This window comes from Lycium barbarum, chromosome 9, assembly GCF_019175385.1.
Source record: "Lycium barbarum isolate Lr01 chromosome 9, ASM1917538v2, whole genome shotgun sequence".
NCBI lineage: Eukaryota > Viridiplantae > Streptophyta > Magnoliopsida > Solanales > Solanaceae > Lycium > Lycium barbarum.
In genome coordinates this window covers 14,798,950-14,826,842 of record NC_083345.1, presented here as the reverse complement: position 1 = coordinate 14,826,842, position 27,893 = coordinate 14,798,950, and the positions used below count along the sequence as shown (strand labels likewise).

The 27,893-nt window shown below is 36.6% G+C and overlaps 3 protein-coding genes across 6 annotated transcripts; 2 read left to right on the top strand and 1 right to left on the bottom strand.

Moving 5' to 3' along the window:
- Positions 1 to 446: 446 nt before the first annotated feature.
- On the top strand, positions 447 to 15,687 carry LOC132610879 (uncharacterized). The gene is made up of 9 exons (XM_060325278.1): positions 447 to 625; positions 743 to 3,320; positions 4,934 to 5,063; positions 5,145 to 5,233; positions 8,673 to 8,911; positions 10,590 to 10,676; positions 11,803 to 11,902; positions 12,760 to 12,952; positions 13,079 to 15,687. Exons 2-9 carry the CDS (start codon positions 1,116 to 1,118, stop codon positions 14,803 to 14,805), a joined length of 4,770 nt encoding a protein of 1,589 aa, XP_060181261.1. The 5' UTR covers positions 447 to 625; positions 743 to 1,115; the 3' UTR covers positions 14,806 to 15,687.
- A 1,828-nt stretch (positions 15,688 to 17,515) lies between these two features.
- Positions 17,516 to 22,968, top strand: LOC132610880 (imidazoleglycerol-phosphate dehydratase, chloroplastic-like). 3 transcript variants are annotated; one of them, XM_060325281.1, is made up of 9 exons: positions 17,516 to 17,800; positions 18,438 to 18,559; positions 19,406 to 19,510; positions 19,739 to 19,831; positions 20,451 to 20,525; positions 21,764 to 21,826; positions 21,968 to 22,077; positions 22,515 to 22,576; positions 22,694 to 22,968. In XM_060325281.1, the coding sequence occupies exons 1-8, from the start codon at positions 17,590 to 17,592 to the stop codon at positions 22,540 to 22,542; spliced, it is 807 nt and encodes a 268-aa protein (XP_060181264.1). In that variant the 5' UTR covers positions 17,516 to 17,589; the 3' UTR covers positions 22,543 to 22,576; positions 22,694 to 22,968. The 3 variants fall into 3 exon arrangements, with proteins under 3 accessions (XP_060181264.1, XP_060181263.1, XP_060181262.1); XM_060325280.1 differs by having other exon boundaries at positions 22,691 to 22,968; XM_060325279.1 differs by having other exon boundaries at positions 22,515 to 22,968.
- An 872-nt stretch (positions 22,969 to 23,840) lies between these two features.
- LOC132610778 (photosystem II D1 precursor processing protein PSB27-H2, chloroplastic) lies at positions 23,841 to 26,655 on the bottom strand. Of its 2 annotated transcripts, none has more exons than XM_060325147.1 (4): positions 26,503 to 26,655; positions 26,043 to 26,160; positions 24,784 to 25,190; positions 23,841 to 24,231 (listed from the first exon to the last, which is right to left on the bottom strand). In XM_060325147.1, exons 2-4 carry the CDS (start codon positions 26,122 to 26,124, stop codon positions 24,094 to 24,096), a joined length of 627 nt encoding a protein of 208 aa, XP_060181130.1. In that variant the 5' UTR covers positions 26,125 to 26,160; positions 26,503 to 26,655; the 3' UTR covers positions 23,841 to 24,093. The 2 variants fall into 2 exon arrangements, with proteins under 2 accessions (XP_060181130.1, XP_060181131.1); XM_060325148.1 differs by lacking the exon at positions 26,503 to 26,655 and adding an exon at positions 26,410 to 26,432.
- Positions 26,656 to 27,893: the final 1,238 nt, after the last annotated feature.

Sequence of the window (27,893 nt, the reverse complement as noted above, 5' to 3'; positions counted from 1 at the left end):
AGGGGTATATTTGGCCCTTTTCCGTTTTTAATATTACCCGAAATGACCCTTTTATACATTTTTATACATGATTGATACATTGCCTGCAATAAGTGTATAATGTTATGTAACGCTGTATTTCATCTATAAAAACATTGTTGCAAAAACAAAAGCTGGTTATGCAGATGTAAATTTTTAATAAGACTATATGATTGTAACATTTTATGCTGGATTGTATATTATTGATATTATCCTAAAAAGAAACTGAAAATATATATATAGATTTTTTTTTTTTGCTGCAATAAAATTTGAGACAGGGCAAATGGGTGAGGGAATTATAAGATGGAAAATCGAATGCTCACCGACAAGGTGAAATTTATAAGTGAGCTATTAAAAGTATATTGTACAATATTTTGTTTATTTTACCTTTTGGGCTTTTGGTATTAGCATATTTGTTCCATGACATAACATGGTACTATCAAAAAGAAGGAAAAAGCTGGGCTCTGTTCATATATATATGTACAGCTATTGGGCAGAACCAATAAAAATTCCTCTCTTTGCTTCTGTCTCTATCTTTCTTCTCCCATTGGCCGGATTATTACGTCACTCATCGGAATCAACTAACCTAATTTCACCTTCCGGCAAGGTAAAGATCGCCGTTAATTCTTTTCATGCAAATCAATTTTAACTCACTGTAACACCAATTAAATATCCCCCAATTGTTGTTTTTAATTGTAAAAGTCTGTTCTTTTTTCTGTTTCAGATCTGGTAATGCTTAATTTTGGATTCTGAAAGCTCTTTTTCGAGAACTTTTGGGGTGAATTTTGCAATTTTTTTGAAATTATGAATGAAGGGTAGTGTGAGATCAGGGGGGGGGGGGGGTATAGTGAAGAAGAAAAGTTCATCTGGGTGTTTGATAATAAGAAGAATTTGAATTTCTGAAAGCTCAAGAACTTTTGGGGTTAATTTGCAATTTATGCAAACTATTAATGGTTGAGTTGAGATCAGGGGGTGTAGTGAAGAAGAAAAGTTCATTAGGGTGTTTGATAATTAACCAGAATTTGGGTTTCTGAAACTCTTTTGAGAACTTTTGGGGTTAATTTGCAAATTTATGAATTAACTTTTAAGGGTTGAGTATGGAAGGTAGTGTAAGATCAGGGGGTGTAGTGAAGAAGAAAAGTTCATCAGGGTGTTTGATAATTAAGAAAAAAGATGATAGAATAGGTGTGGGTTCTTCAATGGGTTCACAAAAGGTGAAAAAGAGGCCAAGAATGGTTGAGAGTAGTGATTTGGAGTCGAGCGAAGAGTTATTGGAGCCAATTAGGAGAAAGAGTGGAGAGAAATATCATAATGGGGGAGTTGGTGGTGTAAAAAGTGGTGTGGAAAGTAGAGATTTTGGTAGGAATGGGAAAATTGAGAGTGAGAGGAAGAGAAGTAAGTTAGATTTGTTTGATTTCGACGAATACGATGAATTTGATGAGGAGATGAAGTGGAACGTTGCGAGAACGGGGAGTTCTAGGGAGTTTGTAAGTGGTGGTTCTAGTAGGAATATGATGACTGAGAAGAGGAAGCACTCCAACATTGATAGTTCGAGTAGCTTGTCGGGTAGTAGGACTAAGGGCGATGAATATGGGGTCAAGAAAAGGTGTGATTTTGACGATGATGAAACACATATACCCATTTCATCATTGCTTAGGTTGAAGTATCAGGACTCGTCTCAAGAACCAATAAGATTGCAAGGGAAAAATGGAGTCTTGAAGGTAATGGTGAATAAGAAGAAGAAGATAGAGTTATCACACAAGGAATATGATGTTGAAAGTAGGAAAGGTTCCAGGTCTGAAGATGTTGTCAGGAAGGATTTGCTAGGCCGAGCTTCTTTGTACTCGGATTCTAAACGCCCTGAAAAGCGACCAGTGTCCATTAAAACGGAGCAGACCGAGCTGAAATCACAAAAATCTGTCTTGGCAAAAGGCATTAAGTCTGTAGACTCTGAAAATGATGAGACTGATACATCACTTAAGTTGGCACCACCTAGTTCGCAGCCTGTCAGCTCAAAGACAAGGGGGACTAAGGAAGAAAGCAGGTCCTTAGCAGCTGAAGATGTTACCCCTGTTAAGAGCAAAGAAGGAAAATTGAAGCGACGTGCGAGCATGGAGAAGCAGCAGCTGCAGCCTGCTAGCTCAAAGGCGAGGGTGATTAAGGAAGAAAGCAGATACATTGCAGCTGAAAATGTTACCCCTGCCAAAACCAAAGAAGGAAAATTGAAACGAGGTGGGAGTACTGAGAAGCAGCAACTGCGAGAGAGAATAAGAGGAATGCTTATTGAAGCTGGATGGACCATTGATTATAGACCGAGAAGGAACAGAGATTACTTAGATGCAGTGTATATTAATCCTAGTGGAACAGCGTACTGGTCAATAATTAAGGCTTATGATGCATTGCAAAAACAGTCAGGGGAAGATCCAGGCAAAAGTAAACATGATGGTGGCTCTACTTCATTTGCTCCATTAGCTGATGAGTTAATCAATAAGCTAACCAGGCAAACAAGGAAGAAGATTGAGAAAGAAATGAAGAAGAAAAGAAAAGATGATGCCAAGAACCGAGATTACAAAAAGTCTACCATGCAAGAGTCTGCAGAGGATACAGATGGTGATCAGCATGAGGAGAGGCTAAGTAGCTATGTAAAGAAGAAAGGTAAGTTTCTGAAAAGCAAGTCTAATGCAACAGATCAGGAGAGTGATGGTGATACAAGTGGCGATTCTTCAAAGGGAGGAAGATCTAAGCCGGATATGTCTGGAAAATCATCTATTGGGGCTGCTTCCAATACAAGAAGAAGTAGGATAATTGGGAGATGTACATTGTTGGTCCGCAGGTCTGATAAGGAGCAAGATTCTGAAAACGATGGGTATGTTCCTTATACTGGAAAAAGAACCTTATTGGCGTGGATGATTGACTCTGGCACAGTGAAGTTAAGTCAGAAGGTTCAATATATGAATCGGAGGAGGACCAGAGTAAAGCTAGAAGGTTGGATTACACGAGATGGCGTCCACTGTGGTTGCTGTAGTAAAATCCTTCCAGTCTCAAAATTTGAGCTGCATGCAGGAAGTACATTGCGTCAACCATTTCAAAACATAATGTTGGAGTCTGGCGTTTCCTTGCTTGAGTGCTTGGTTGATGCATGGAATCGGCAAGAAGAATCTGATCGCCAAGATTTCCACACTGTAAACATCGATGAAGATGACCCTGATGATGACACTTGTGGTATATGTGGTGACGGTGGGGACCTTATGTGTTGTGATGGTTGCCCTTCGACTTTTCATCAGAGCTGTCTGGGTATACAAGTACGTAGAGCATTCTCTTTTTTCTCATTGTTGGCATGTTTTCCCTCTTAATTATACCATGCATCCCTGCACTGTTAATCTTTTTTTGTTTGTTGTTGTGGTAGTAAATATGAAATTATATTGTCATCTTTTAATCTACTTTATACTTTGTTACTGGGTATTTATTTAAATATATGAATTTCTTGCTTTCCATGTGTGAGGTTGTTAACAGCGACCCTTTGCCGTCAGTAAATTTTCTAGATTTTTATAAATATTGAGGAGGTGGAGGAGGTACAGTAAAGACCAGAGCTTGGGTGTGGGGCAGGTCAAAAATCATAGCCTGATACTTACATTTTCATTTGAGAAACCACCATAGTCCAATGATAAAAAGAACTATAGAAAGAACCAGGTTACAGAAATGGAGAAACAATGTATTTTGAGATCATCTTGCAACTCTATACAACTAATATAAAAGATATGTAGTTTCCACTTTTGCTGAATGAACAATGAATGGTCTCACTTTTCAATAACACATCCATGTGATATTTTACAATAACTGAAGAGAACGAACTGGTTAAAAATGGAAAGAAAAAAGTACCATCCAGTTGTGTTGAAAAAAAGAAAAGAAAAACAATAGCTCTGCTCCAAGTTTAAAAAGAAAAAGACACTTGTAACTGGTAAGAACCTTTTAGTAATGATGAAAGCCCTCTACTTAAGCACCCAAGGGTGTGGCATAATGGTCAATGAAGCGGGAGGAGAACCATGAGGTCTCAGGTTTGAATCCCTGCAGAGGCTAGGTGATTTCTGCCCATCTGCCTAAGCCTTGGTGGTCAGAGTTACCGGGTACCTGAGCTGGTGGGAAGTAGCAGGTACTCAGTGGAACAGTCAAGGTGTGCGCAAGCTGGCCCGACACGCCTCCATTAAACAAAAGTCCTCTACTTATCAACAGTAATGTTTTTGGCTGTCTTGTAGCTCCTTGTGAGCAATTCCACTTCAATGTACTTCAGTACTTTGTATGAATCTGTTCCCTTTCTTCTTGTTTCTAGGAGCAGTTAGGGCTCCTATGATTCCATTACCACCATCTTGGTCAACAGCATTGAGCTCCATGTGCTAGTTGATTATCTGAAATTATTAGTTGCACATGCCCCTAAATCTCATGAATAATGCAACCATAAGGAAGCCGTGTGACAGAAGTCAATCAATTGCAGTATGCAATCTAGCCCATTTTTGTGACCCTGATCTTGCTTCGACATCTGTCAACAGACATCCTTATAGTGAAACTGTTCACTGAAACCAATGAGTAAACCATTCCAATAACTAACTTCGTCCTCTTCCCTTCCATCTGCAAGACAGTTTTAGTTTGTTTGTATCATTCAAAACATGGAAAGACAGGAAAGTGCACACTTATCATCAGAATTGATTATGTAATATGGAAATGAATATTAATTAGGATATTTTTTTCTTAGAACATCACACTCTATCTAGGCATCTTCAAAAGTATGCAACATGTGCAGACTGGGATTTTGAAATTTTCTGATACTTTATATTATTATTTATCATGCATTTGAACTAAGCCTAGAAGATGATGTCTAGTCTTTATAAGCATCAGGTTTACATGCTTCTCTTTTCTGCAGATGCTTCCTCAAGGCGATTGGCACTGTCCAAATTGCACATGCAAATTTTGTGGGACCGCCAGTAATAATGCAGAGGAAGGAGAGGGAGCTGTAGATGGGCTTATCTGTTGCAGCCTCTGTGAGAAAAAATGTAAAGCTGTTTTGCTTTGGGAGGTTTGGTCGCTTGACATCTTCAATACTTGAGCTAAATTATTAAACTTTCATTTTGCAGATCACAAATCATGCAGTCTGGATAGGAATGCTTTAGCCACTAGTTCTAATAATCCATCTGTATCATTTTGTGGGCAGAAATGCCAAGAGGTATTTCTATTATTCTGTTGTGAGTTCTCCTGTCTAATGTATAGCATATTAAGAATCACTTAGCAGAGTTATCAATCTTCATTGTTCACTATTTTGGGATTGTTTGTGCTGTCGCAAATCCTAATGGAATTTTAGACTGTCATTTATCTTCATATCAAACAAATGACGTTTGGCATAAACTCTTATTCGTGTTTGAAAAATGCAATCGTGATCACCCAAGCGTTAGAACCTTCAGAATTGAACTGGTTATTGTCGGTACATATTGATAATCTGTTTTATTATGCTTTTTTTAGTATTTTACCATTGATTGTTTACACTGATTTGCGTTGCCTGCCCTTGTGCCGAGGGTCTATTAGAAACTGCCTCTCTACCTCCCAAGGTAAGGGTAAGGTTACACTCTACCCTCCCCGGACCCCACTTTGTGGGATTTCACTGGGTATGTTGTTGTTGTTGTTGATTGTCTGTCGGTACATGTCTCGCTTTCAGTCTCTTGTCAGAGAACCCGGATCGAAAAGCCAAAACTTTTTATTCTGCATTAATTTGCCTGCTGGATAGTATTTATGTCTTAGACATCTTTCAGTTCTTCTCTAGATATTAGAGCACCTTTCTAGTGAAAAAATGAGAGCATATGTAGGAAATCTTGAGGAAAAAAAATCAAGTGAAGATTTTACATTTACGAAGCACATTCTGGAAATGATTTCTTGCGGATATATGGACTTTAATTGCGGATAATTGACATAATGATTTGACCTGCTGTTGCAAGAGCGAAGAAGCTAGGGATGCAAAACTCGGCAACTAATGTATGGATAATAAACAAGAGTAAAGGAACAAATGGACTGAAAAAACTGGAAGGACTAGATAAACTGATCCAACTGAAATGCGTTGGTCTTTAAAGGACCTGCGAGCCTAATATGATGCAGAAACACAGAGCTAAAAATGGCAAAAGCTTGGACTTCAACCCTGAAACAATATACTCCCTCCGTCCCATAATAAGTGTCACCTTAGCCAAAAAAAATTGTCCCATAATAAGTGTCACCTTAGGAAACCAAGACATAAATTGCTAGTTTTTTCCAACTCTACCCTTAGACAAAAAATGACAAGTTAAAGTAACATATAAATGATGATTGGAAAAGCCACATAGTAACTTGGTATTGTCGCATTCCCAATGTCAAAAGGATTACTATTTGTGCATGCTATAATCAAGAGGAAAAAGTAATTTATTTTCATTAGGTAGGGGTAATTTAGTAAACTTCACATTGCATTATTGGTTTCTTAATATGCGTGTTTTTGGCTAAGGTGACACTTATTATGGGACGGAGGGAGTAAGAGATTGCTAGACCCAGCTTGTTTCATCTGAGTAATTTCTTTTATTTCTTCTTGACACACTGTTTTCAGCGAACCACCTAGCCTTTTGTTAATGCCTACCACTTTAAAAATTAAGCCCTCTAATTCATCAGGTCTATCATCCTTTTTTCATGTGTTAGCTTTGCTGGCAGACGATACATCCATTAGATCAATTGACTTCAGCACTGTAATTTGCATACCTGTGTTCTGTAGTTTGATATCATAGATTGTAATCCTAGTATCTCTCCTAAAGGAGTCCGGATCCATAACCTTCTTCTGTTTAGTGATCCAATCTTTTTCATTGCTGCAGCATGTAAGCCTTGAGTGTCTAATTTGCATGAGGTGGGATACCTCGTGGCACCAATTCTACATGTGAAGAGCCTCACTTCACTAGGCTTGTTAATTTATTACCTAGAAGAGGATGTAGCAGTTTATAAAGTGAATCAAGAGGGGCACTCAACTTAGGGGTAACAGTTTTATATACAGTGAATTTTTTGTATCAATGATCTGGCGAATGTGGAGAGGTTAAAGAGCATCCAACGCAAAGCGGCCTTTCCATTCCGTCGCAGAAGGAAAAGGATATCGAATGATCGATTCACCATTGAGAACATTAACCCCAAAAAGACGAATATTGTGGTGTTCTAAGAGGGTAATCTTTGATTACAGTATACCATAGGGGGATACACTCTGGATCCTACACGTGATTTGGGGTTTACTGCCTAATCTCCATTTTAGTTAAAGAAACCAAAACTAGCTGTTCTACTTTTGGCGTTGTCATACCAACATGATTTCGTTATCCAGTTCTCTCCTTGATAAGATCCTAAACATGACCGCAGAGGACCCTCTCTACCATATACGTCAGGAAAACAGAACCTAGCCCATATATTATTGGACCTTGTCAAACTGACAAACCGTAGGTAACCAATCATCTCCTCTATAAGGTGCTCATGATCCATGAGGTGCTGTAACGACTTGGTAGCAATAGGAACAATCTCAAGAAAAGAGTCGGTTGGAAAGTTCCCTCACCCTTGGAAAGGGATTCTTATTTGTTTTTTGTTCACCTAAATAATTCAGCACCTTCTTGGTGCTGCTCTTTTAATACAATTATATCTCTTAAAAAAAAATGTTAGTTCATTTGTAGCACCAAGAAAGTGCAGAGATGTACAAAATTAAGAGGACAGCTACTCTTTTTTAACAAAGTAAGGAGTTAATGAAAGTCCATGAGAAGATCGACATCATTTACGTCGACCGTTTTGCGCCAAGAGTTGGACATCTAGAATTTAGAAGATCTATGATTGCATTCCATCCAAATATGCCATAGAGTGCTTGCATGAATTGTGCTCCAAAATGCATTTTGAAGAATTCCTTAACCTTTTCCCTTGCCAGCTTTCCAATACACCTTTCACTGTATCTCATGTAGCCCACTGTACGCGGAGAATGTCCAAGAACAAGTTCCAGATATGCTAATGGTGTAAAAAACAATTGTGATGTTGTCTCATACCAAGTATTAGACGGTTAGCGTCTGTTGCACTAACACCAAGAACATGGTGCTAATTCCTTTCTTTGTAGCTTGTAGTCTTGACTTAAGTAATGGTAGCTTCTGTACAATCAGAGCCGGACTTGAAATTGCTGTATGTCACTTAGAGATGGAGTGAGAGAGAGAATAATGCAATTGTCTTGTTGAGACTTGAACCGTGAAAAATCCAAACAGTTAATACTGTTAACAGGGGTGAATGAGATGGAGGAATTTAGAACCCCTTCTCCTTGTCTCATGTCCTTGCTTTCTTACTGGTCGCCCAAGAGCCTTAACTGGTGTTTGTTATTTCTCTCAGAAGGTTACCATTATGAAAATGCATGATCTCCAAAGCTACCAGTTTGGTAGCAAATTCAGTTAGACTTTTGTTATCGTATTGAGAAGCATGGACTTTACCTTGAACATTTTGTGTCCTGAAATTACTAATTATCCGAGAGTTCGATACTGTTTTCTAGCTCGAAAGTAGTGAAACTATTTATTGATCTGAGACAGTCCCTGTTGCTATCTTTCACAGGATGTGTTATGGATAGTTTGACTCATTTCTCTTCTCTGTTTTTGCAGCTGTATGATCATTTGCAGAAGATTCTTGGTATCAAACATGAGATTGAAGCTGGATTCTCATGGTCCCTAATTCAACGAACGGATTTAGACTCTGATCGTTCTCATCATGCCTTTTCTCAACGGGTGGAGTGCAATTCTAAACTAGCTGTCGCACTGGCTGTTATGGATGAGTGTTTTTTGCCGATTGTGGATAGAAAAAGTGGCATCAATATTATTCATAATGTTCTTTATAACTGCGGGTAATAAGCTCTTTACCTTGTATGCTCTGTCGTACTTTTGTAAATGTTGTGTTAAATACCCAATTTAATATCCGAAGGCCCTTGTTATTTGTTCAACTTCATTAAGCTGCCTGATAATTTAATATGGGTATTTACTTGTAACGAAAAATGTTGTGGAAATACAAAATTGAAGATGGATGTATTGTCATATAAGATTAGAAATGATCACTAGTACATAGAAGATAAAGCATGAGGAGGTTTCTTGACATAAACTAGCCATATCCTCTAGATGCAGAGGTTCGTAGGTGGGATAAATAAGGTGATGGAATGTGGTAAAAGCGAACGGATTTACTATCAATGAACAATTTTTCAGGATCGATATGGATTTAGCTAACAAAGAACACACTGGAAGCATAGGATACATATAGGAAGTACCAGCTAATTGAGAGTAAGGTTTAGTAGTTGTTACCCTTACGTTTGGTCCGGTGCTTGTGAGGAGGTTCTAATTAAAGACTTGTATGTCCATATAATAGAAAATTTGTGATGTTAGAATGTACAGTTTTAGAAACTTCCTTGTTTTAAAAGAGCAGTTATTTAGTATTGGAATGAAGACTTGAATTGACAGTGAATAGAGGATTTGAAATATTTCCTATTAGAGAGTTTAATCAAGTTATTAATTTCATTTAATTAAACTTTAACGATTAAAATCACAATATAGATAGAAAGAGCAAGTCTATGAGACTTGGGTCATAGATCTGTGTCGACAGTGTCGACAGTGCATGAGGTTGGTTGTTGCCCATTGGGGATAGTTTGGTAAATATAAACTTTTGGTAAGGGTATATTTGTCGTGGAAAAATTAAAAACAACTCCTACTTCTGCTTCTATGGAGAAGCAACCTTTTTCAACTTCTTCCTCACAACAAAATAAATGTTTCTGCTACTACTCAAAAGCACTTTTCTTTTTCCAGAAGTTTGGCCAAACACCATATATTTCCCAGATAAGCATTTGAGAAAAAAGAACTTCTAATATCACAGAAGCTTCGGCAAATAGGCTATTACTTAAACTGGTCTGACTGATTGCCAAAGGTGAAGCAGGACATTCAATTTAAGAGGAGCTGAATTTGCTTTTCGCTGTTGTCCTTCCTTATCTCCTTAACTTCCAGCACTCTTTAGCATATGCGTCACTCTTTATCCTTGAAACACAGTGATTCTCTTCTTGGAAGCCTAGTTACAAATAGATTATTCCCATGCCTTTTTTTGTCACCTGAGAAACCGCAGCTGCACTGTGATGTTAACAGCCATTTTCATGGGATTCTGACTATTCCTTATCCATTTATTTGTGATTCTTTATGATATAGCTGTTAGAAAAATGATTACTTTTCCTTTGTGGTTTGAGTTTCTGAATCACAAATAACTGGTATCCCTGAGGCAATATATTGAGATTATTGGATCAACCCTCTTCTCTTGTTTGGAAATGGAAAGCCCTATTGTCAATTAAGCCAGACTATGTTTCTTTTTTGTTGTCTGTAACAATTTCTCCCTATATGCTTTATGGTTTTGCTGAATTATGTGCTTGCAAATTTTTAGATTTATCTTTTACCCGGTTGTTGTGTTCCTTGTTCTTTTCCCCTTTCCTTGTCTATGAATTTGGTTGTATTATTCAGCAGTTATCTGATAACTTTTTTTTTTCTCCTCTGAAGCTCAAACTTTAGTCGGCTGAATTTTCGTGGCTTCTATACTGCAATCTTGGAAAGGGGTGATGAAATAATATCTGCTGCATCCATAAGGTATACTGGACAGCTCAAACCGTTCTCATGTACAATTCGAGTTTATTTTTCAGATATCGATAGAGTTGGGTGTATGCATGTGGATGTTGTACAGTTGAACTATCTCGGCTGTCTCAGAACTTGCAATTGTGTTCCTTTTGTTGGTATTTATTATCTTTAACAAAATGTAATCATGCAGCATCAATTAGTCTTTGAATTTATATGCAATAGTGGACCATCTTTTTGCCAGCGTTTTACTGAATGTATCTCATGTCACAGACACAATTTCTTGTTTTATGTTTCTTTCTTCCATCTTTTGTCATATATTTTTCGGGTGCCTAATTCTGAACACTGATTCTACTTAGTCTTTAAACAGTAACACTGCTTGCTTTTTAAAGGACACATTTGAGAGATACTTCTGTAACTATTAAAGGAGCCGTTTGGTTGTAAAAATAAGGAGATAGTCTTCTCACTAAATTCAGCATGACTTGTATATTGTTTGGTTGCTTGAATTAGGAGAATTAATCTCCTCATTATATTCAGCATGACTTATACTTTGTTTGGTTCTAATTTTGCCCGTTCTTATAAATAATACCAGCATAAGTATGCAGGAATCTATGCATTAGTTTATGCGGGGTAGAATGTTGAATAAGAATCACTAGGTGATTTCTTCCCATCTGTTCTAGCCTTGGTGGACAGAGTACCTTGTACCTGTTGCTGTTGCTGGTGCGAGGTGTCCCGTGGAATTAGTCGAGGTGTGCGCAAGCTGGCCCGAATACCACGCTTATTAATTTTTTTTTTACATAAACTACTACTCAAATAACTAGGATACTCTGATCTCTTCACTCGTATTTCTTCATCCTACCAGAAATAATCCATGTATTACTAATCTCGAATCCCTGTATAAATTGTCTCCCTACCAAACTACCCTTTTTAGGTTGTAGATTTTTTCCTTGTAACGTAAAGGAACTTTCTAAAGTATCTGATCTTTCATGCTAAGGAACTTCTCTAGTCATCGTTCTCTCAATTTAGTTGTGCTGTTAGATAATTTCTTGCTTCTCATTTTCCATGTTAGTTGTCTTTCGCTCATGTTTGTTCCTTCGTGCCTTACCAATCAATAAACATTGTTTTGGCTGTAAACTGTTAGGATCCATGGAACTCAACTTGCAGAAATGCCATACATTGGAACCAGGAATATATACAGGCGCCAAGGGATGTGCAGCCGGTTGTTGTCTGCTATTGAGACGGTATGAGAATAATTATTGCTTTGTCTTTGTTACCTCCTCACTTTATTCATCTAATTGTCTTGAAGATTGTTTTCTGTACATAAGAAATCATTGAGATATGTACCATACTGTCACGTGCATATATTGTTATTGCCATTCAAAATGAGTTATTGAGATTCATCATTCTGTTTATGCGCAATGATTCATTGGAACAGAGAGGGTATCTTAATTGCTTTCCCGTTGCAGTTCTGGTCTTCAGAAGTAGCAAATAAGTAATCTAATATAGCACTTTGTCAAAGTGGAAGAAACAGCATCAGGAAGCTACAACTGCAGTCTCTTGATGTGTATGTAAGAAACATGACAAATCAAATGGTTGTGTGAAAATATAGGATGCTTTAGGAAATGTTGTATTACCAGATGCTCTAGAAACAGTGTAATGCTATTTGCTTATTGAATTAGCATTTTAATACATAAGATGTCTTTTAAGTTTCCAAGAGTTAGTCTCCAAAGAGGCATTATAAGTAGGATCAGACAGTTGTATTCTTACCGAAAGAAAATAGGGACATTGTGAAGGAATAGACAGGTCCTGGCTTCATCCATATTGAATTTCTGTTCATTCCTGTTGCTGCTTTCATTTCCTAGTGACGCACATATTTGTACCTAATATGTGGGACATCATAAGACTTGAACTTCATTATGTTTGCTAACAGTATAGGTGATGTTTCGGATGGTAATATGCACGTCATACCTTTTCTAGCTATCCCATGCACCTGCTTTCATTCGGGCATTATGTGATTGCATGTAGATTATGTTCTTTGTACTTTGGTCTCAATATTGTGTACAGAGCAACGGTTTAATTTGTGATCTCCTCTTTCCAGGTCCTCTCCACTCTAAAAGTTGAGAAGTTGATTATTCCTGCTATATCTGAGCATATGCATACCTGGACAGCAGTTTTTGGATTTAATCCACTTGAGGAATCACAGAGACAAGGAATGAAGTCCATCAATATGTTGGTGTTTCCTGGGACAGATATGCTACAAAAGAGGCTACTAAACGGAGAGACCCTAGAGGGTACTATAATAATTAAATTTCTGCTTTTACTTTTTTTTTTTTTTTGCTTGTCCTTTTAAGGAAACAAATTGATATTTTAATCTATACTGTCCATGGTTGTGATTTGACTTCTGGATTTTTCTGTAGCTGGTGTAAATGCTGGTGATTCGAAATATAGTGTTCCTCAGTTGCCTGCTTTGGTTGAAAAAGCTGATAAGGACTCCCCTACTAAGTGCGACGACTTGCTTGATGAAGCCTGCGTAGAAAAAATTGATGACGGTGTTGATGCTTCTAATTCTCCATATACACCTGTTGATTTAAGTGATAGTGCTACGGTTAGAGCACTAAGTGCTGATTGTGGATCTGATGTTCAAATCTCCAGCAAGGAGGCTAGATCTGTTCAATCCAATATGGAGAAGAAGCTGGCTGAATCAACCACAAAATCGATGCCCTCCTCTCCTTCTGGGGCAAGTATGGGCGATCAATTCTGCATAGACAAAGTTGATGACGGTGTCGGTGCTTCTGATTCTCCATCTACACCTGTTGATTCAAGTGATAGTGCTATGGTTAGAGCACAAAGTGCTGATTGTGGATATGGCATTCAAATCTCCAGTAAGGAGGCTAGATCTGTTCAATCCAATATGGAGAAGAAGCTGGCTGAGTCAACCACAAAATCGATGCCCTCCTCTCCTTCCGGTGCAAGTATGGGTGATGAAGTCTGCGTAGAAAAAGTTGATGACAGTGTCGGTGCTTCTGATTATCCAACTACACCTGTCGATTTAAGTGATAGTGCTATGGTTAGAGCACGGAGTGCTGATTGTGGCTCTGATATTCAAATCTCTAGTAAGGAGGCTAGATCTGTCCAATCCAATATGGAGAAGAAGCTGGCTGAACCAACCACAAAATCGATGCCCTCCTCTCCTTCCGGTGCAAGTATTGGAACCGCTGATTCAGGAGATGCTGCATCGGCTCCTTCCACAGAAGTTGATGCCCAGTCATCTGAGCCAGTCCATCAAAAATTGTGCATTTCATTGGATGAACCTTCTGCCAGGAACACTGAGGTAGAGAAACAGAATGAGGAGGTTTCAGATAATACCTCCATTGATGCCAATGGGGAAGGTTTACGGACTGATGTCACAGATAGTTGTTTGGAACCTGCTGCGCAAAGTGCAGTAGAAGAAACTGACAAGACGAAAGTTGCCAGAAACATTGAGGTAGAGAAACAGAATGAGGAGGTTTCAGATAATACCTCCATTGATGCCAATGGGAAAGGTTTGCGGACAGATGCCACAGATAGTTGTTTGGAACCTGCTGCGCGAAGTGCAGTTGAAGAAACTGACAAGACAAAAGTTTCAGTATGTGTATCTGCAACTTGTGCGAGTGCAAAGCCTGCAACAGATGTCCTCTCAGACTCTACTCAACTAAGTAGACCTGACGTGCAGAATGGGCAACATGTGGGTTTAAAGCAAACTTCTGATATTAAACACCTTGGTGATGCAGATGTTTCCATGGAGGAGGGAATTTTGGATGCCTCTCCAATTGGTGATGGAGTTAGTGATAATAATGGTGCTGAAGTTTCTTCTTCTAGACCTGCTATTGATTCCTCGGTTGAAACTTCTTTGGATGCTGCCCGGGAAAATAACACTGACGGTCAACTTGGTCTCTCTCCTGGATCTCAAGCATGTGGCTTGAACCCTTCTGATGGCCGTTCTGAAGAAAAAGTTTCTCTTGATAAGAAGATAGTTTACTCTGAGCCTAGTCAGGCAAAAAGTCATGAAGTGACTGTGGTAGGCAGTTCCAGTGGAAATGTTGATTCCTCTGCTGATGTATCTGCAGAACTTGCTGCTGAAGAAAAGATTGAGACTCAGGTCTAAGCCTATTGAGGCTAATCACACTGACAATGCTACTTGAACATTACCTTAATCAACAGTAAGCTTGATGTAGGATTTTATACAGGGTCTCCCATGAAGTTGTTTCCCCACCTGAACTACCTTTGAGTAATCGAGGTCATGTGACGTCCTTAAGCTGTTTGCAGTTTGTTAATCGATCCAATTTTGATTCTTCGGCGCGTTATGTCGTAAAGGATAAAAAGGAATCGGTTATTCAGCAAGGCTATTAAAAAATTGGTCTAGGAATTGTGCAATTTCCGTGCTGTCATCTAGGTGGAAGGTTTTAGAGATGCATAGCAGCTTTTGATTGAAGGAGCTGAAGCCATTGTCCTAAACCATCTGAGGAAGTTGGGACACTCGGTGTCCTTTAGGAGCTGGTATAATGGTAATTGTTTCTACAGATCTATCTATATATAATGGGGTGTCTGCCGTCTTGTAGTTTGGCGGTACAATCACCAGCCTATTAGTAGTATTGTTATTAAAAAGGGTATGCGAATTGTACCTCATGGATAGGGCGGCAAATTTTGTGGACTCCGTTGGTGAAAGACACTCACGAAGATTTTGAATGTACATATGTAGTTTTGTGTAGATCTAATATTCTGTTTCCAAGGTCCTCAGAGATCCTTGTAATTCATCAATTGAAATGATAATAGTACCCAAGTATCCAAGTTTCTGGTTAACTTCTTCACTATGAGATTCCTCGTATTTGCTTCTTAGGATTGTGCCTAATCTTGCTAGCAACACGGATTCGTGTGAGGTAAATATTTTTTTCACAGATTGGATGATTATTAGTTTCCTGTGACTACCGGAAGTTTGCACTATTTTTGCAGTGTTTATTGCTGCAGATATACAAAGTTTTTGTATTTCTTTCCGTTTGTTCATATTTGATTGTATTAGTTAGATACATTTATGGTTGAAATTTTCTTTGTTTATCGATATATTAGACTTGAGGTAGATATCAAGAGTCTTTGAAGGTGGGATTATGTTAATCAGTTGGCGTGGCTTCAGAAAAAATCCAAGGGAAATTTATGTTTATATATAATGTTGTCACAACGACTGACAAAGTAATTGTAAGATGGAATCTGACCCAAATTCTTGTCTGGTAAGATGGATGTGGATGAACTTTGACATCTTTTATGCACACGCACACATATACTTTTGACTTCCTTGCTATATTCTTTACTTGAATCTCAGAATTTGGCAACAAACACAGGACGTGCAGGCATGTCTCTTGTTTCTTTTACCCCTATAAATAATTGTTTCTTGTTGGAAGAGTCAAAACTGCAAACTTCATATCATGGCATACAAGAGATCTGTCATGGATTCATACACAGGTTTAATACCTTATCTCCATGGTGTAGTTAAGAGAAGGAAGTATCTCCAAGGATTTCAAAGGCTCAAGGGAGAGAAAATCATCTGTCCTTCTGACGAAGAACGGAGACATAGTAAGTTGATTCTTTCGAAGAATTGGAAAAGAAGCGTTATGCCAGGTTGCGGATTGTGGAAATGGTAGTAGTTTTCTTGAATCTCTGAAATAACAGCCATTTCTAGGTACCTATGTGGTCATTTCTCAGAAAAGGCTGGTTAGTGTAAAAGAATTTTGCTAGTCTCTTTATAATTTAGAGAAATCTCTCTTGTATGTTCCCCAAGGGTCGTATAAACACCCGAGTAACATAAATTATTACTAGTATTTGTTTCATCTTTAAAAGGTAATCTTCTGATTTCTTGTAGCAATGAAGTACCAAACACAATTAATGAATTGATTTACCCAACATCGACCTAAATCAGTTTGATTGTCAAAAAGTAGCAAAATCAGAGTAGGAAAAGAAAGAACAAAAGTTCCTATGTGGTTTGCGAGCTATTGCACAGGAGCTGGGTTTATCCTGTGCGCACCCGAAGGATAACGGCTACGGGTTCCCATGTCATAAAGAAAAAAAAAGAACAAAAGTTACTTAAAAATAGAACAAAAAATTGTGAGCCCCCAAGAAGATTGGCCTAGTGGTGGAAGATGTAGTAGGCCTTGAGAACTAATGTATGATGTATGAATTCCAAAACTAGATGATTGATTAAACATTAGAAGAAAGAAAAAGGCGTGCATCCAATGAGAGAGCTCTTACCTTGAATCGTCCAAGTGAATTTTATGTTTTTATTTCACAATTCTTCCTACCCTGACACATACTTTAACTTGACCCTCTACTATTTTCTAATATCAATCAACAAAGATTCGATCCGAAACTAATTGAGGTATTTTATGTATTGTATATTTGCGTTTAATTTTTATCTATTTTATGATTATTCAGAAACTTATCATAATTAACTTGATTATCTTACGACAATGACTAATCTATAACATCGTCCTCCTTTATCTAAAGTTTTTAAAATTGCCCCAAGTTAAATATTTTTTTTTAAAAAAATTACATAATTAAATCACTTTTACTTACATTAAGAGATAATTTCAATAAGATACAATCCATCATAAAATGTTACATTCACGTAGCTATAGTAGCCAACTTTTTTGCAACAATATTTATACACATAATATACAATATTATACACTTACGATAGACAATGTATAAATCTTGTATACAAGGGTCATTTCGAATAATATTAGAAATGTGGACCATTTTGGGTAAATATTTTCTCCAAATAGACATATAATGTAATATTTAAGTCAATAGGAAAAAAGCAAACGATGTCGTTACTAGATGGTCACTCCTTTCTCCTTTGTTCCTTGCTTTCAAAAATCGTTTTTCACTCACTTAGTCACATATGGAGCTTTCACTTTCTTCTCATCCTCTCTTCAACTCTTCTTCATTATTCAATTCAAGATTCAAGATTTCACAAACCCCTCTTTTCTCCACAAATATTCATCACCAAAAATTACAACTTTTGAGTGGAACACACCATAAACTAACTGCTTCAATGGAACCTCAAACAACTATTCCTCATGCTTTTGATAATGGGTCTTCATCTCAAACAGGTAACTCCTTTTTCCATATCCAATAATGGGTTTTTTTTTTTCTCAAAATGGGTTCTTGATAAATGAAATTGACGAGGATATTGCATAATGGATTCATTGTATTCATATGGGGTTCTGAATAGTTTGGATTGAGGCTAAGTGGATTGATATAGGGAAAATTAGAGAATATATTTACGCCACCTGGCCAATGTTTTGAGTTTGTAACCCGGTTTAGCCCATATTTTTGTGTATAAACACCTTTTATACACTTTTATGCAAGGTTGATACATTATGTTAATGCTTTCTTCCAGGTATAATGTTAGTGTAATATTGTATATTGAGCTACGTGGCGTAATATTTTTTGTTGGGCTGTATATTTTTGAAAATTTCCCATTTCTTATAATGAAATTGACATGAATAGAGCATAATAGATACATTGAATTCATATAGCCGATTCCGAATTGTTTGGGATTCAGGCATAGTGGGTTGATATATTTGTTGGGTTTCTGATTTTGGAAATTGGGCTTAGAAAAAAAAAACGAAATGGATTTTGATAGTATTGTAATGAAATGTGCTGAATGTAGTTTATGTAGCTGACTGTAACTAGTTAGGGATTGTGACAGAGTTGATTTATGTATTTATTGGGGGTTTTTTATAGGTCGAATGGGGGAGGTGAAGAGGGCTACGAAGGAGACGAATGTGCATGTGAAGATAAACTTGGATGGAACAGGTGTTGCGGAGAATAATACTGGGATCCCATTTCTTGATCACATGTTGGATGTAAGTGCTATTTCTTCTGATAGAAGAAAGACCTTTTATTATCTGTTAGTAGTAATAAATAATACTATAGAAGTGTTCCATGGTGGGGCACACTGTATAACAAGGTATCAGGTTCAAGTCTCTCCATCCTTTCAATGAATTCCATGAACTTGAAAAAATCAGGTCCACACAAGAAGTTGTGTTGCAGATTTAAAATATAATGTTCCATATCTAATGAGTTAAGCTTTTAGAGGTAAACATGCTAAATTTCTTGAAAATCCTGTATCCTCGGGTGTTATACTCAAACATATCCGTGGATAAAGGTAAACAACCCGAACAGTAAAGAATTGTTGGACTGCTCCTGTATTTCCTTTTCTTTTGGGTAAAAATATGAACTTTGTTGAAATCTTGTTCATCCTGTTCATTTACCCCTTTTGTTTCAAAGGTTGTTGTTTGGGTAGACCATTCGGTAATAAGGGAACTGCAGAATAATAGGAAAAAGTATTGCATTTATATGCTGAGTCCTTATCTTTTTTCTTCTCCATTTCTAGAAGAAAAAAGCTGACATAATTCAATAGTTAAAGATTCTATCTTTGTTCTCTCCTTCAATTACATGTTAAATTTTTTACTTTCTATGATATAATCTTTTATGAACTTCTCAATTTCAACAACCAAAAAAAAAAAAAAAACTTTTATGAAGTTCACGACCTACTTGATCAAAAAGAAAAAAAAAAAAAAGTTCACAACCTAATTTATATTGCTGGATGAGGATGAGTACCTATTTGCTTTCTATCAGCTCAGTTGCTGACTACATCTGCATTGCTTCTGGTCAAGTGCTAGTACTGAAATGTGTTTATGATTTCTTAGCAACTTGCTTCACATGGATTGTTCGACGTGCATGTGAAGGCTACTGGGGACATTCACATTGATGATCACCACACAAATGAAGATGTTGCACTTGCCATTGGAACTGTGAGTTCTCAGGGAGCTTAGAGTCAGTAATTCAGAAGTATATTCAGAATTCCTTGTGTTGGTCTTATAGCTGCATAAGTGGGTGCAACGTCCCGTTTTAATGGAGAGGCTCTTACTTGCTTGAGTCACTCCTTATTTTGTGCTCCATTGCTTTTTTGTTTTTAAACTCTTGAGAGCCTTGACTGCTATTTTTGGGTGACTCCTATGTTTCTTTTTTTGGTTAATTAGGCATTGTTGCAAGCACTTGGCGATAGAAAGGGAATCAATCGCTTTGGTGACTTTTCAGCTCCATTAGATGAAGCACTGATTCATGTTTCACTGGTAAGGGATAACCTTATGGAACTTGATTTGTTTCAAGTCAATCATGTATTTTGTCAGATATTCTCTGTGCCCTATCAGCCTTTTACACAACTACAATTATAAATAAGAGAGAGCCCCGCTTACATCTCAAGTCACCACTATGACTTCCATAAAAGAAGGTCTGTAGTTTCTTCTTTCTTTCACTTGGATCGTGGTTATTTTGAAACCACAAAACACCTCATAGATTCTGCAGTTCCCTTATAGTAATATCACTATTCAAAAAAATAGTGATATCACTATTCACTGATTAGACAAGAAGAATATGGTATGGAATAAATATTTTCTTTTGTTTTAGATGTTTATCTTCTTATGCAGATAGGATGCTAGGTAAAAGAAGTAGAAAATAGCCCACCAAATAAAGCAACATAGAGCTTTAAACTTTGTGTAAATTCAAAGTATAAATGTTGGTTACAGTGTTGGGAGTATAAATGCATATCTGTATCACTTTAGGACAGGCACACCAACCTGGTGAAATATTAATAAAATGACATGATTTATCAAATAAAATCATATTGATCTATTCATGATCATAATCTGCACTTATATTAAGTATTTACTATGTTATATTTAATTATTGTAGGATTTATCAGGAAGGCCATATTTGGGTTACGATTTACAAATACCTACTCAGAGAGTTGGAACTTATGACACTCAGGTTTGTCTGATATTCTCATTCTTGTATGAACACAGTCGGTATCTCCAAGTTCCTACTTCCGTCATCATTTGACTTTGGTTTGTGAAATACATTTGTTTCTTGTATAGTAGATGGAAGATTTCCTATATCCCCATTATTAGATAGGTTTTCTCCTTTGCTATCTTCTCTTTGGATTTGGTTAATCAAATATTAGCGCTTTAAGATGAAGAAGCTTCTCATTGACTTGATTAACAATGTATAAGAGGTTCTCCTTATATAGGAGTCTTAGGCTATGTATAATATGAAAGGGAGCCTTGGCGTAACTGGTAAAGTTGTTGCCATGTGACCAGGAGGTCACGGGTTCGAGCCGTGGAAACAGCCTCTTGCAGAAATGCAAGGTAAGGCTGCGTACAATAGACCCTTGTGGTCCGGCCCTTCCCCGGACCCCGCGCATAGCGGGAGCTTAGTGCACCGGGCTGTCCTTTAGGCTATGTATAATATGATAGGTAATAGATCCTTATACTAATAAGATAAACTAAATATCCTATAATTAAACACAGAATATCCTAAGATCTCTTATAGAATATTCAATATGATTTTCCTTATTCAAATACAATAAATTTAGATGTATATGAATTAGACACATTCACTTGATATTCTAAGATGCCCTTCAAACTCAATGTGGGCAAACCAACTTGAGTTTGCTTCGTCAAAAAAAAAAAAAAAAACCAACTTGAGTTTGTTTATTTTGGAAACATCGAAAGTTGACGCCGAAATCTCGATGGAGTTCTGCACAATCACCAAAAAAAAGTGCCGTGCTGGAATTCTTTCCTCTGGAAAATCGTTGGTAACTCTGCAAAGCGAAAAAATCTGCTGCTTAGAACCTTTTCATCCCTCTATTAATGTATATAAGAAAATTTAGTTTGTGTATTAGGTTTATCCAAGGAGAAACATCATATCGTGATTTTGATTCAGATTGTTTAATGTATGAATTTTGATCTTTGGAATGGTCTAAAATTAACTAACATTTTTCTATTGTTGAAGTGTGTCAATTTAAAATGCTCAAAGACGTGTCAGCATCAGGTGTACATGCTAAGTACTTTTACAACTAATTGGTACTATAATTAAAAGAAAGAGATTTTTTGTTCTCTTGGACTCTTGGCCATATAATATTAATTGTTTAAGCTGTGTCTAAGTTTTGCTCGTTTCTATATCTATTCTATGGATCCCGCTGAATTGAATCATATTGTTATGTTTAGTTGGTGGAACACTTCTTTCAGTCTTTGGTCAACACTTCTGGAATGACACTCCATATTCGACAGGTAAATTCTTGTATGACTTTTTAGGGGGTTGTGGGGATGGTAGAGATGGGGCTTTTCGTTTTTTGGTCACGTACGTATTTTTCTTCCTTTCTTTACTCTGGTTTTATGCACTTGCATGCTAAGATTTTTGAGTTTGTACAGCTCGCAGGAAAAAATTCTCATCACATCATTGAGGCAACTTTCAAGGCGTTTGCTAGAGCTCTTCGACAAGCAACTGAATATGACTTGCGTCGTGGTGGAACTATACCCAGGTTTGATTATTTTTCCATTCCTTTAAGTTTTTAAAATAGCTTATAATGTGTCTGAATCATGGAGCATTTAAGTGAGCCTAGATTTGGTCTTCCCTGTAAGTTAGTAGAACTGCTTCCAACAAATTCATTGGGCTTGAATTGTGTTAAATTCAACTTCCCTTCTTCATGTTACCATTTCTTCACCTCTTAGATTCACTAGAAATCCTTTCCTTACACCAGCATCCCAGCAAATTCTGTCTCACCCAAACATGGTTTTATATTCAAACTTGAACCCAGTAGACATACATGTTGAACAGGCACACAACATGATAGGGACTGACGTGTGTAAGCAAGAATGGAAATTTTCTTTGCTTTTTTCTTTCCTGAAACTCTTTTGTTTTTTTAAATGAAAAGGTAGAGTTCCTTAAACTCAATTTTCTGTCTTTTTGTCGGTGCAGCTCAAAAGGGGTTTTGTCTCGATCATAAAATATACCGCAAAGATTCAGATTCTTGAGCAAAGGTGTGAACTTTGGTATTTCAGTACTGACATATACAAATGAGTTATTTTTATGGATAATCCCTCTGAAATATCAGTGGAGAATGGTTTCTACTTATTTCTATTTGTCCCTTGCAGTAGTTTACTGCACTGCTATTCTGCAATGTATATCGTGATTATTGAAGCTCTGTAGTTGAAGAAGGTGGATCAAAATACATCAATTGCTTCTCTAGCTCTTTCAAGAAATTTGATATCCACGAATGCTACAAGATGAATGGAATATTGGCATCTACTTTCAGTATTTCAGTTTTCATGTTTGAAATGTTGGGAGGTTTTACTGGTGATGGAGGCCTTTGGCTTTTCATTTGGTTGTAAACTTTTTATTAATAACCAGTGGTCATTTGTACGTTTTGTGATCTCTGTTCTTTTAAGTTGCCTATTACGAGGATGATATTTAAAGAGGATATTATTATTATTATTATATATGAATAAGTGAATGGGAGTGTCTCTCTTTCTCGGTTTAAATGATGTCTTTGGAATGTACAGAGCAAAACATAACAGTGGACATTCATAGTGGATGTTGTTAATGGGGAAAATAGCTTTTTCTAAACCATCTCTGCTGCATGTTACAAAATGCAGTCAGCATGGTGATGCATGATGGGGTTTGGACTTTGTGGTCTTGGATGCTTGGACATAGTTAGTTATTTTGGTATAGTAGAACAGGGATTCATGGAGGAGAGCCCGGGCGTAACAGTAAGAGTTGTCACCGTGTAATCAAGAGGTCAGCGTTTAAGCCGTGGAAACAGTACCCGGCAAAAATGTAAGACTAGACTGCGTATAATAGATCCGATTTGGTTTGGATCTTCTTTGAATGTCTTTTTTTAAAAATAATAATAATAATAATAATAATAATAATAATAATAATAATAATAATAATAATAAAGAGGAACTTCCTTGTAGAAGCAATTAAAACTGTAAGCATGCCATTAGAGGCTTCAGCGAAGGGCTTCAATGAATTGTGCTGTGGCTGGAATACTCATCTTTAACGTTGCATAATGCAAAATATATGTTATATCAGAGTTCTTTAGACGTAGTTGCATAACTTGCATTCATGGTAACATCCAATGAAAGCTTTGAATTAAGGAGAATCTTTTTATATTCAGATAATGTTCCTTTCTTTGTCTATTATCTATTTGTCACAAAATTTAGGTCACCTGATACCAACCAAAAATATCATTACGACAGGGCCAATGATAAATAAAAAATAAAAAAATGCAACCAAAGACAGTTTGATAAAAATTTATCTTTATCAGTAGACTTAGATCTAATTGAGCATGTACTCTCATTTGACCCAAAGATGAAAAAAGAGAACTCAATCATGAACAATGCAACATAGGATAATATAATACATTAGCCTCTCTTACTATGTATATCAAGAAACATGTTATAATTCTTTAATTTCTTTCTATAACAATTGTATCCGGACCAATTTGCGTGCGCTTCGACTTTTCCACTGCTTGCTTGTGACTTTCTACCCCATGTTACAATCCTTCTTCCGCTTTATTCAGATCATCTAGGATCTCCAACTTTATCTCTTCTGGAAGTGCAGCAGATGGCCCTGCCTTCGAATAAAAGCTGGCCAAAGATCTAATAGCTTTCTCTAGCATAACATATGACACCTGCAAGTAGCACTAAGTCAAAACAATGACCAGATGAAACAAACTCTGTTTCCACTACAGCAGAAAAAAAGCCCTAAACTACAACTCTTGTTTTGCATGCTAGTGTAAAATGCATGTCAATAATTATATATCAGCCGGGTGTAGATAAGCGCCGTCATGACAAAGCTTGAGTAAGAAGCCCCCAATAACTCCCTGCCAACAGAACTTTAATAACCGTACAGGTAGATGTTTGAGAAGAAATCATTTTAGTTCAATAGACATTATGCAAGGTAATATTTGGAGTTACTCTTGACTTTAATTTGTTGAGCATGGACATCGAAAAGGCGCTCGACGAACAATAAATGATCTTTACAATGTCGTTGTATTATAATAACTACCTTAGAAGCCGAGGTTATATAAAATTGCAATTTGAAGTCAGTATGTCTTGTGAGCCGCTTAGCCAATTATTTTTCAAATTTTCTAAGCATATTTGGAAACAACCAATCCATCATATTGCGCATGAGCTACAGTTAAAGAACAATCCACTTTTTTTGTTTGTTGAAAAAGGATTACCTCATTGACTACTGACTTTTCTCCTCTCCATCCACCAAGGTATTCCCTGATGGATTCCTTTGCTGCATCAGCCGTTCGTCTAAACTTAGACATGTCGTTTGGGTCTTCCTTTACGGATTCACGCAGTGTCTTCACCACCTCTCTTGCTGAGTTCAAGTAAGCCTTTGGTAAGACTTTTCCTGACTTTGTTGTCTCATTTGGATCAAACAAGGACTTAATAGCTCCAACCACACTTTCATCCTTGTCTTGAATCTCTTGATCCTCTGCCCAAGCTGGTAGCACCGTTGAGCCGCAGTTGAATGTTACGAGTGTAACCAAAGGACTGGCAAGACCTACTGCAAGAAGCTGGCGACGAGTTGCTTCTTCTTTAGATGACAAAATACCTGAGCTCCTTGATTGTAGTTTATCTATTATGTTAAAAAGAAATTTGTCAAGAATTAGAACAATTCAATCACGATATTACATGGATCAAGTACTCATATGAGATCTATACATCTCAAGGGCCCAACACAACATAAGAAAAAGAAGAAAGTAATCTGACTAGTCACTGAAACAACCTCATGATGACCTAAAACGGAAGGGACAAAGTAAACCTATAAATGAAGCTCAGACTCGATTAGGCCTTCTCGTCTGGATACATAAGAATAAGGAGCAATAACTAGTTGTAGGCAATAATTAGCTAATGTTTTTGAACAGTCAGGTTACTTCACAAAGCATTTTGTCTTGATAAAACATTTAAATCATGGTGGTCTCTTTAAAGCTTCTCAGCATGTTCGCAGAACATAAGTCCTAGTATCTTACCAAAGATTTCCTCCTCAGTTTTTCTTATCCTATATCTCTCAAAGTCAACTTGTCCTTCCAGTGCTCTACTCACAAATCACTTAATATTAATACTTTGTGCCTCTAGATAAGTTAACTATTCTTCAGCCAATTGTAGGCTAACAACAATTGAACTGTCGCAGTCCAAGAAAATGTGTGTATACAACAAGAAGTATGTCTATGGCTATATGAATCCTCACTATCCATGTAGCTCCATGTAAAACCATGTTGCTCTTACTCTCCAAAAATGCCGCTGGGTGTTTGTCTGATCCTCAAAAAATAGTGCATTTTTGGAGGATCCGACATGCGTGCAGCAGCATCTTTTGGGAGTCCGAGCAACACTACATCTCAGTTCAATATTATGAACAGTGAAAACTGGAAATTAAGGATTCACAATGCCCTTCCTATTTGTATGAAGACATCAAACATGAAATTCTTACATTCATCAGTGCCTTGAATCTTGTTACTAGAGCATGAAATGGCAAATGGACATGCAACATTCATGGGAATGAAGGAAGCCATCCTAACTCAAGCTACCCCATAAACATCAGAAGCAACCTTCACAACAAAATAAACAAGTCAGAATCATTAGCTAATTACCTCATCAAAAAGAAAGAAAACAGAATCATTATCTAATTAATCCAAACTAATTCAGTAAACTGATTTGAACCACACTGTCCCTCTATGTTCATGAGCCCACACTCAATCCATAAATGTTAACAGGAATACCAATAGGCTCCTATATAACTGGAACCACTAAAAATCAAGAATGTATATATGGCACTACAAAATATAATTCTACTTAACCATAGAAAAGGGTAATTGGGATAGACCCAAAAGTCTTAAATTAGCTATCTTTAGGTAAATTAGTTCCAAGAAAGCAAGAAATAAAATACCCACCAAAGAATAGACACAGAGAATACTCAAGAAGCTGAAAGACTTCAGTTTGGGTGGAGAGATAGCTTTCAGTTTGGTTGAACCGTTGAAAGGACAAAATTATCGCCAAGTTACTGTAAACAACCTCGTATTTCAGTTCAGTTGCAGTTTGGTACCTCATAGTTTTTGTTACACATTTCCTTTCGTTTTTTTCAACGTACAGTATATAATACAGTTGTAATATTATACTAATTTAAGTTATATGCACTAAAGGTTTAAGAAATATTTACATAATTTTGTATATAGTTAATAAACATTAATGGTAATCTGTAATAAATAATAAGTCAATCTATTATAAAAGGGTAAATGATACTATTTTTTTTTAGTGTATATAATTTAAAGAATGAAAATTATTTTTCTTTTAATTTTGCTTTAAAAATCAAACACTTCTCCCAACTTTGAATAATAAATCTTCTTTTCCTCCTATTTTAGGCGATGTTTGTTTTACCTTTACTATTTTCAATTTTATTTATTATGTTATATATCTATAAATTTTAAACTGTATGTTTATCAAATATACATGTGTGTACGTGCACACATTATTTGACAAATTTAAACTCTTGTGTAAAGTAATATAGTAGTAATAATTAAATTTAGTTTCAATTCATTGATATCATACGTGTGAATTCTTTATTATTCTTTATGTGTAGTGGAATAAATAAAAGATTTTAAAATCGTTCACAAGTGACACAGGCTTAAATTTGCTAGAAGAAGAAACTTCATATCCTGAAATGCATTATTCTAGAGTGTCAACTTCTGTTCAAAATTATGTCCTTCATTTGCTAGAAAATCAGCACACTGAGTTGTCTCCCTCCAGACATGCCTAATCGTAATTTTGTTGACCTTCAGTAAATATCAATAATTTTCAATAATAAGTCTAAATAGATGATGTTGTACGTCTTCATCATTCATAAGTCTAACTTTAATCAAACAATTTGTTTTTATTTCCACTGCTTCATAATCTATTTGGTTTGGGACATTTAGTCTTTGTTTGATGCTCCACAATTTTGGAGTAACTAGAAAATTTAACCGCGCTTCGCGCAATCATTAAAATAAATTATAGTATATGGATAATATTTATTCACTGGTATTTACACCAAATCAATGGATGTATGACATATGTAAGAATAGACATGCTATCACTTAACTATTGTTAGTTAATCTATACATTCACACTATTAAAACACTTAACTATAATAATGATTTAGTGTGAATAGCCAATGCATATAATTACTTAGCATTATACATAGATATGAATGTTGGGAAAACTGTCAATTATGAAAAGCTGAACCACTAAGTTTGAGGAGAATAAATCAAGAAAAAAAGAGTAAGAGATCATTATTGGGGAAATTTCA

Coding starts and splice junctions, on each gene's coding strand:
- LOC132610879 (XM_060325278.1), top strand. CDS start 1,116: ATGGAAGGTAGTGTAAGATCAGGGGGTGTAGTGAAGAAGAAAAGTTCA. Junction 5,064..5,144: donor CAGCCTCTGTGAGAAAAAAT/GTAAAGCTGTTT, acceptor TTCATTTTGCAG/ATCACAAATCATGCAGTCTG. Junction 11,903..12,759: donor TGTTGTCTGCTATTGAGACG/GTATGAGAATAA, acceptor TCCTCTTTCCAG/GTCCTCTCCACTCTAAAAGT.
- LOC132610880 (XM_060325281.1), top strand. CDS start 17,590: ATGGAGCTTTCACTTTCTTCTCATCCTCTCTTCAACTCTTCTTCATTA. Junction 17,801..18,437: donor TGGGTCTTCATCTCAAACAG/GTAACTCCTTTT, acceptor GGTTTTTTATAG/GTCGAATGGGGGAGGTGAAG. Junction 22,078..22,514: donor CGTGGTGGAACTATACCCAG/GTTTGATTATTT, acceptor TTGTCGGTGCAG/CTCAAAAGGGGTTTTGTCTC.
- LOC132610778 (XM_060325147.1), bottom strand. CDS start 26,124: ATGGCTTCCTTCATTCCCATGAATGTTGCATGTCCATTTGCCATTTCA. Junction 25,191..26,042: donor GATTCAAGGCACTGATGAAT/GTAAGAATTTCA, acceptor TTAACATAATAG/ATAAACTACAATCAAGGAGC. Junction 24,232..24,783: donor AAAAGTCAGTAGTCAATGAG/GTAATCCTTTTT, acceptor TGCTACTTGCAG/GTGTCATATGTTATGCTAGA.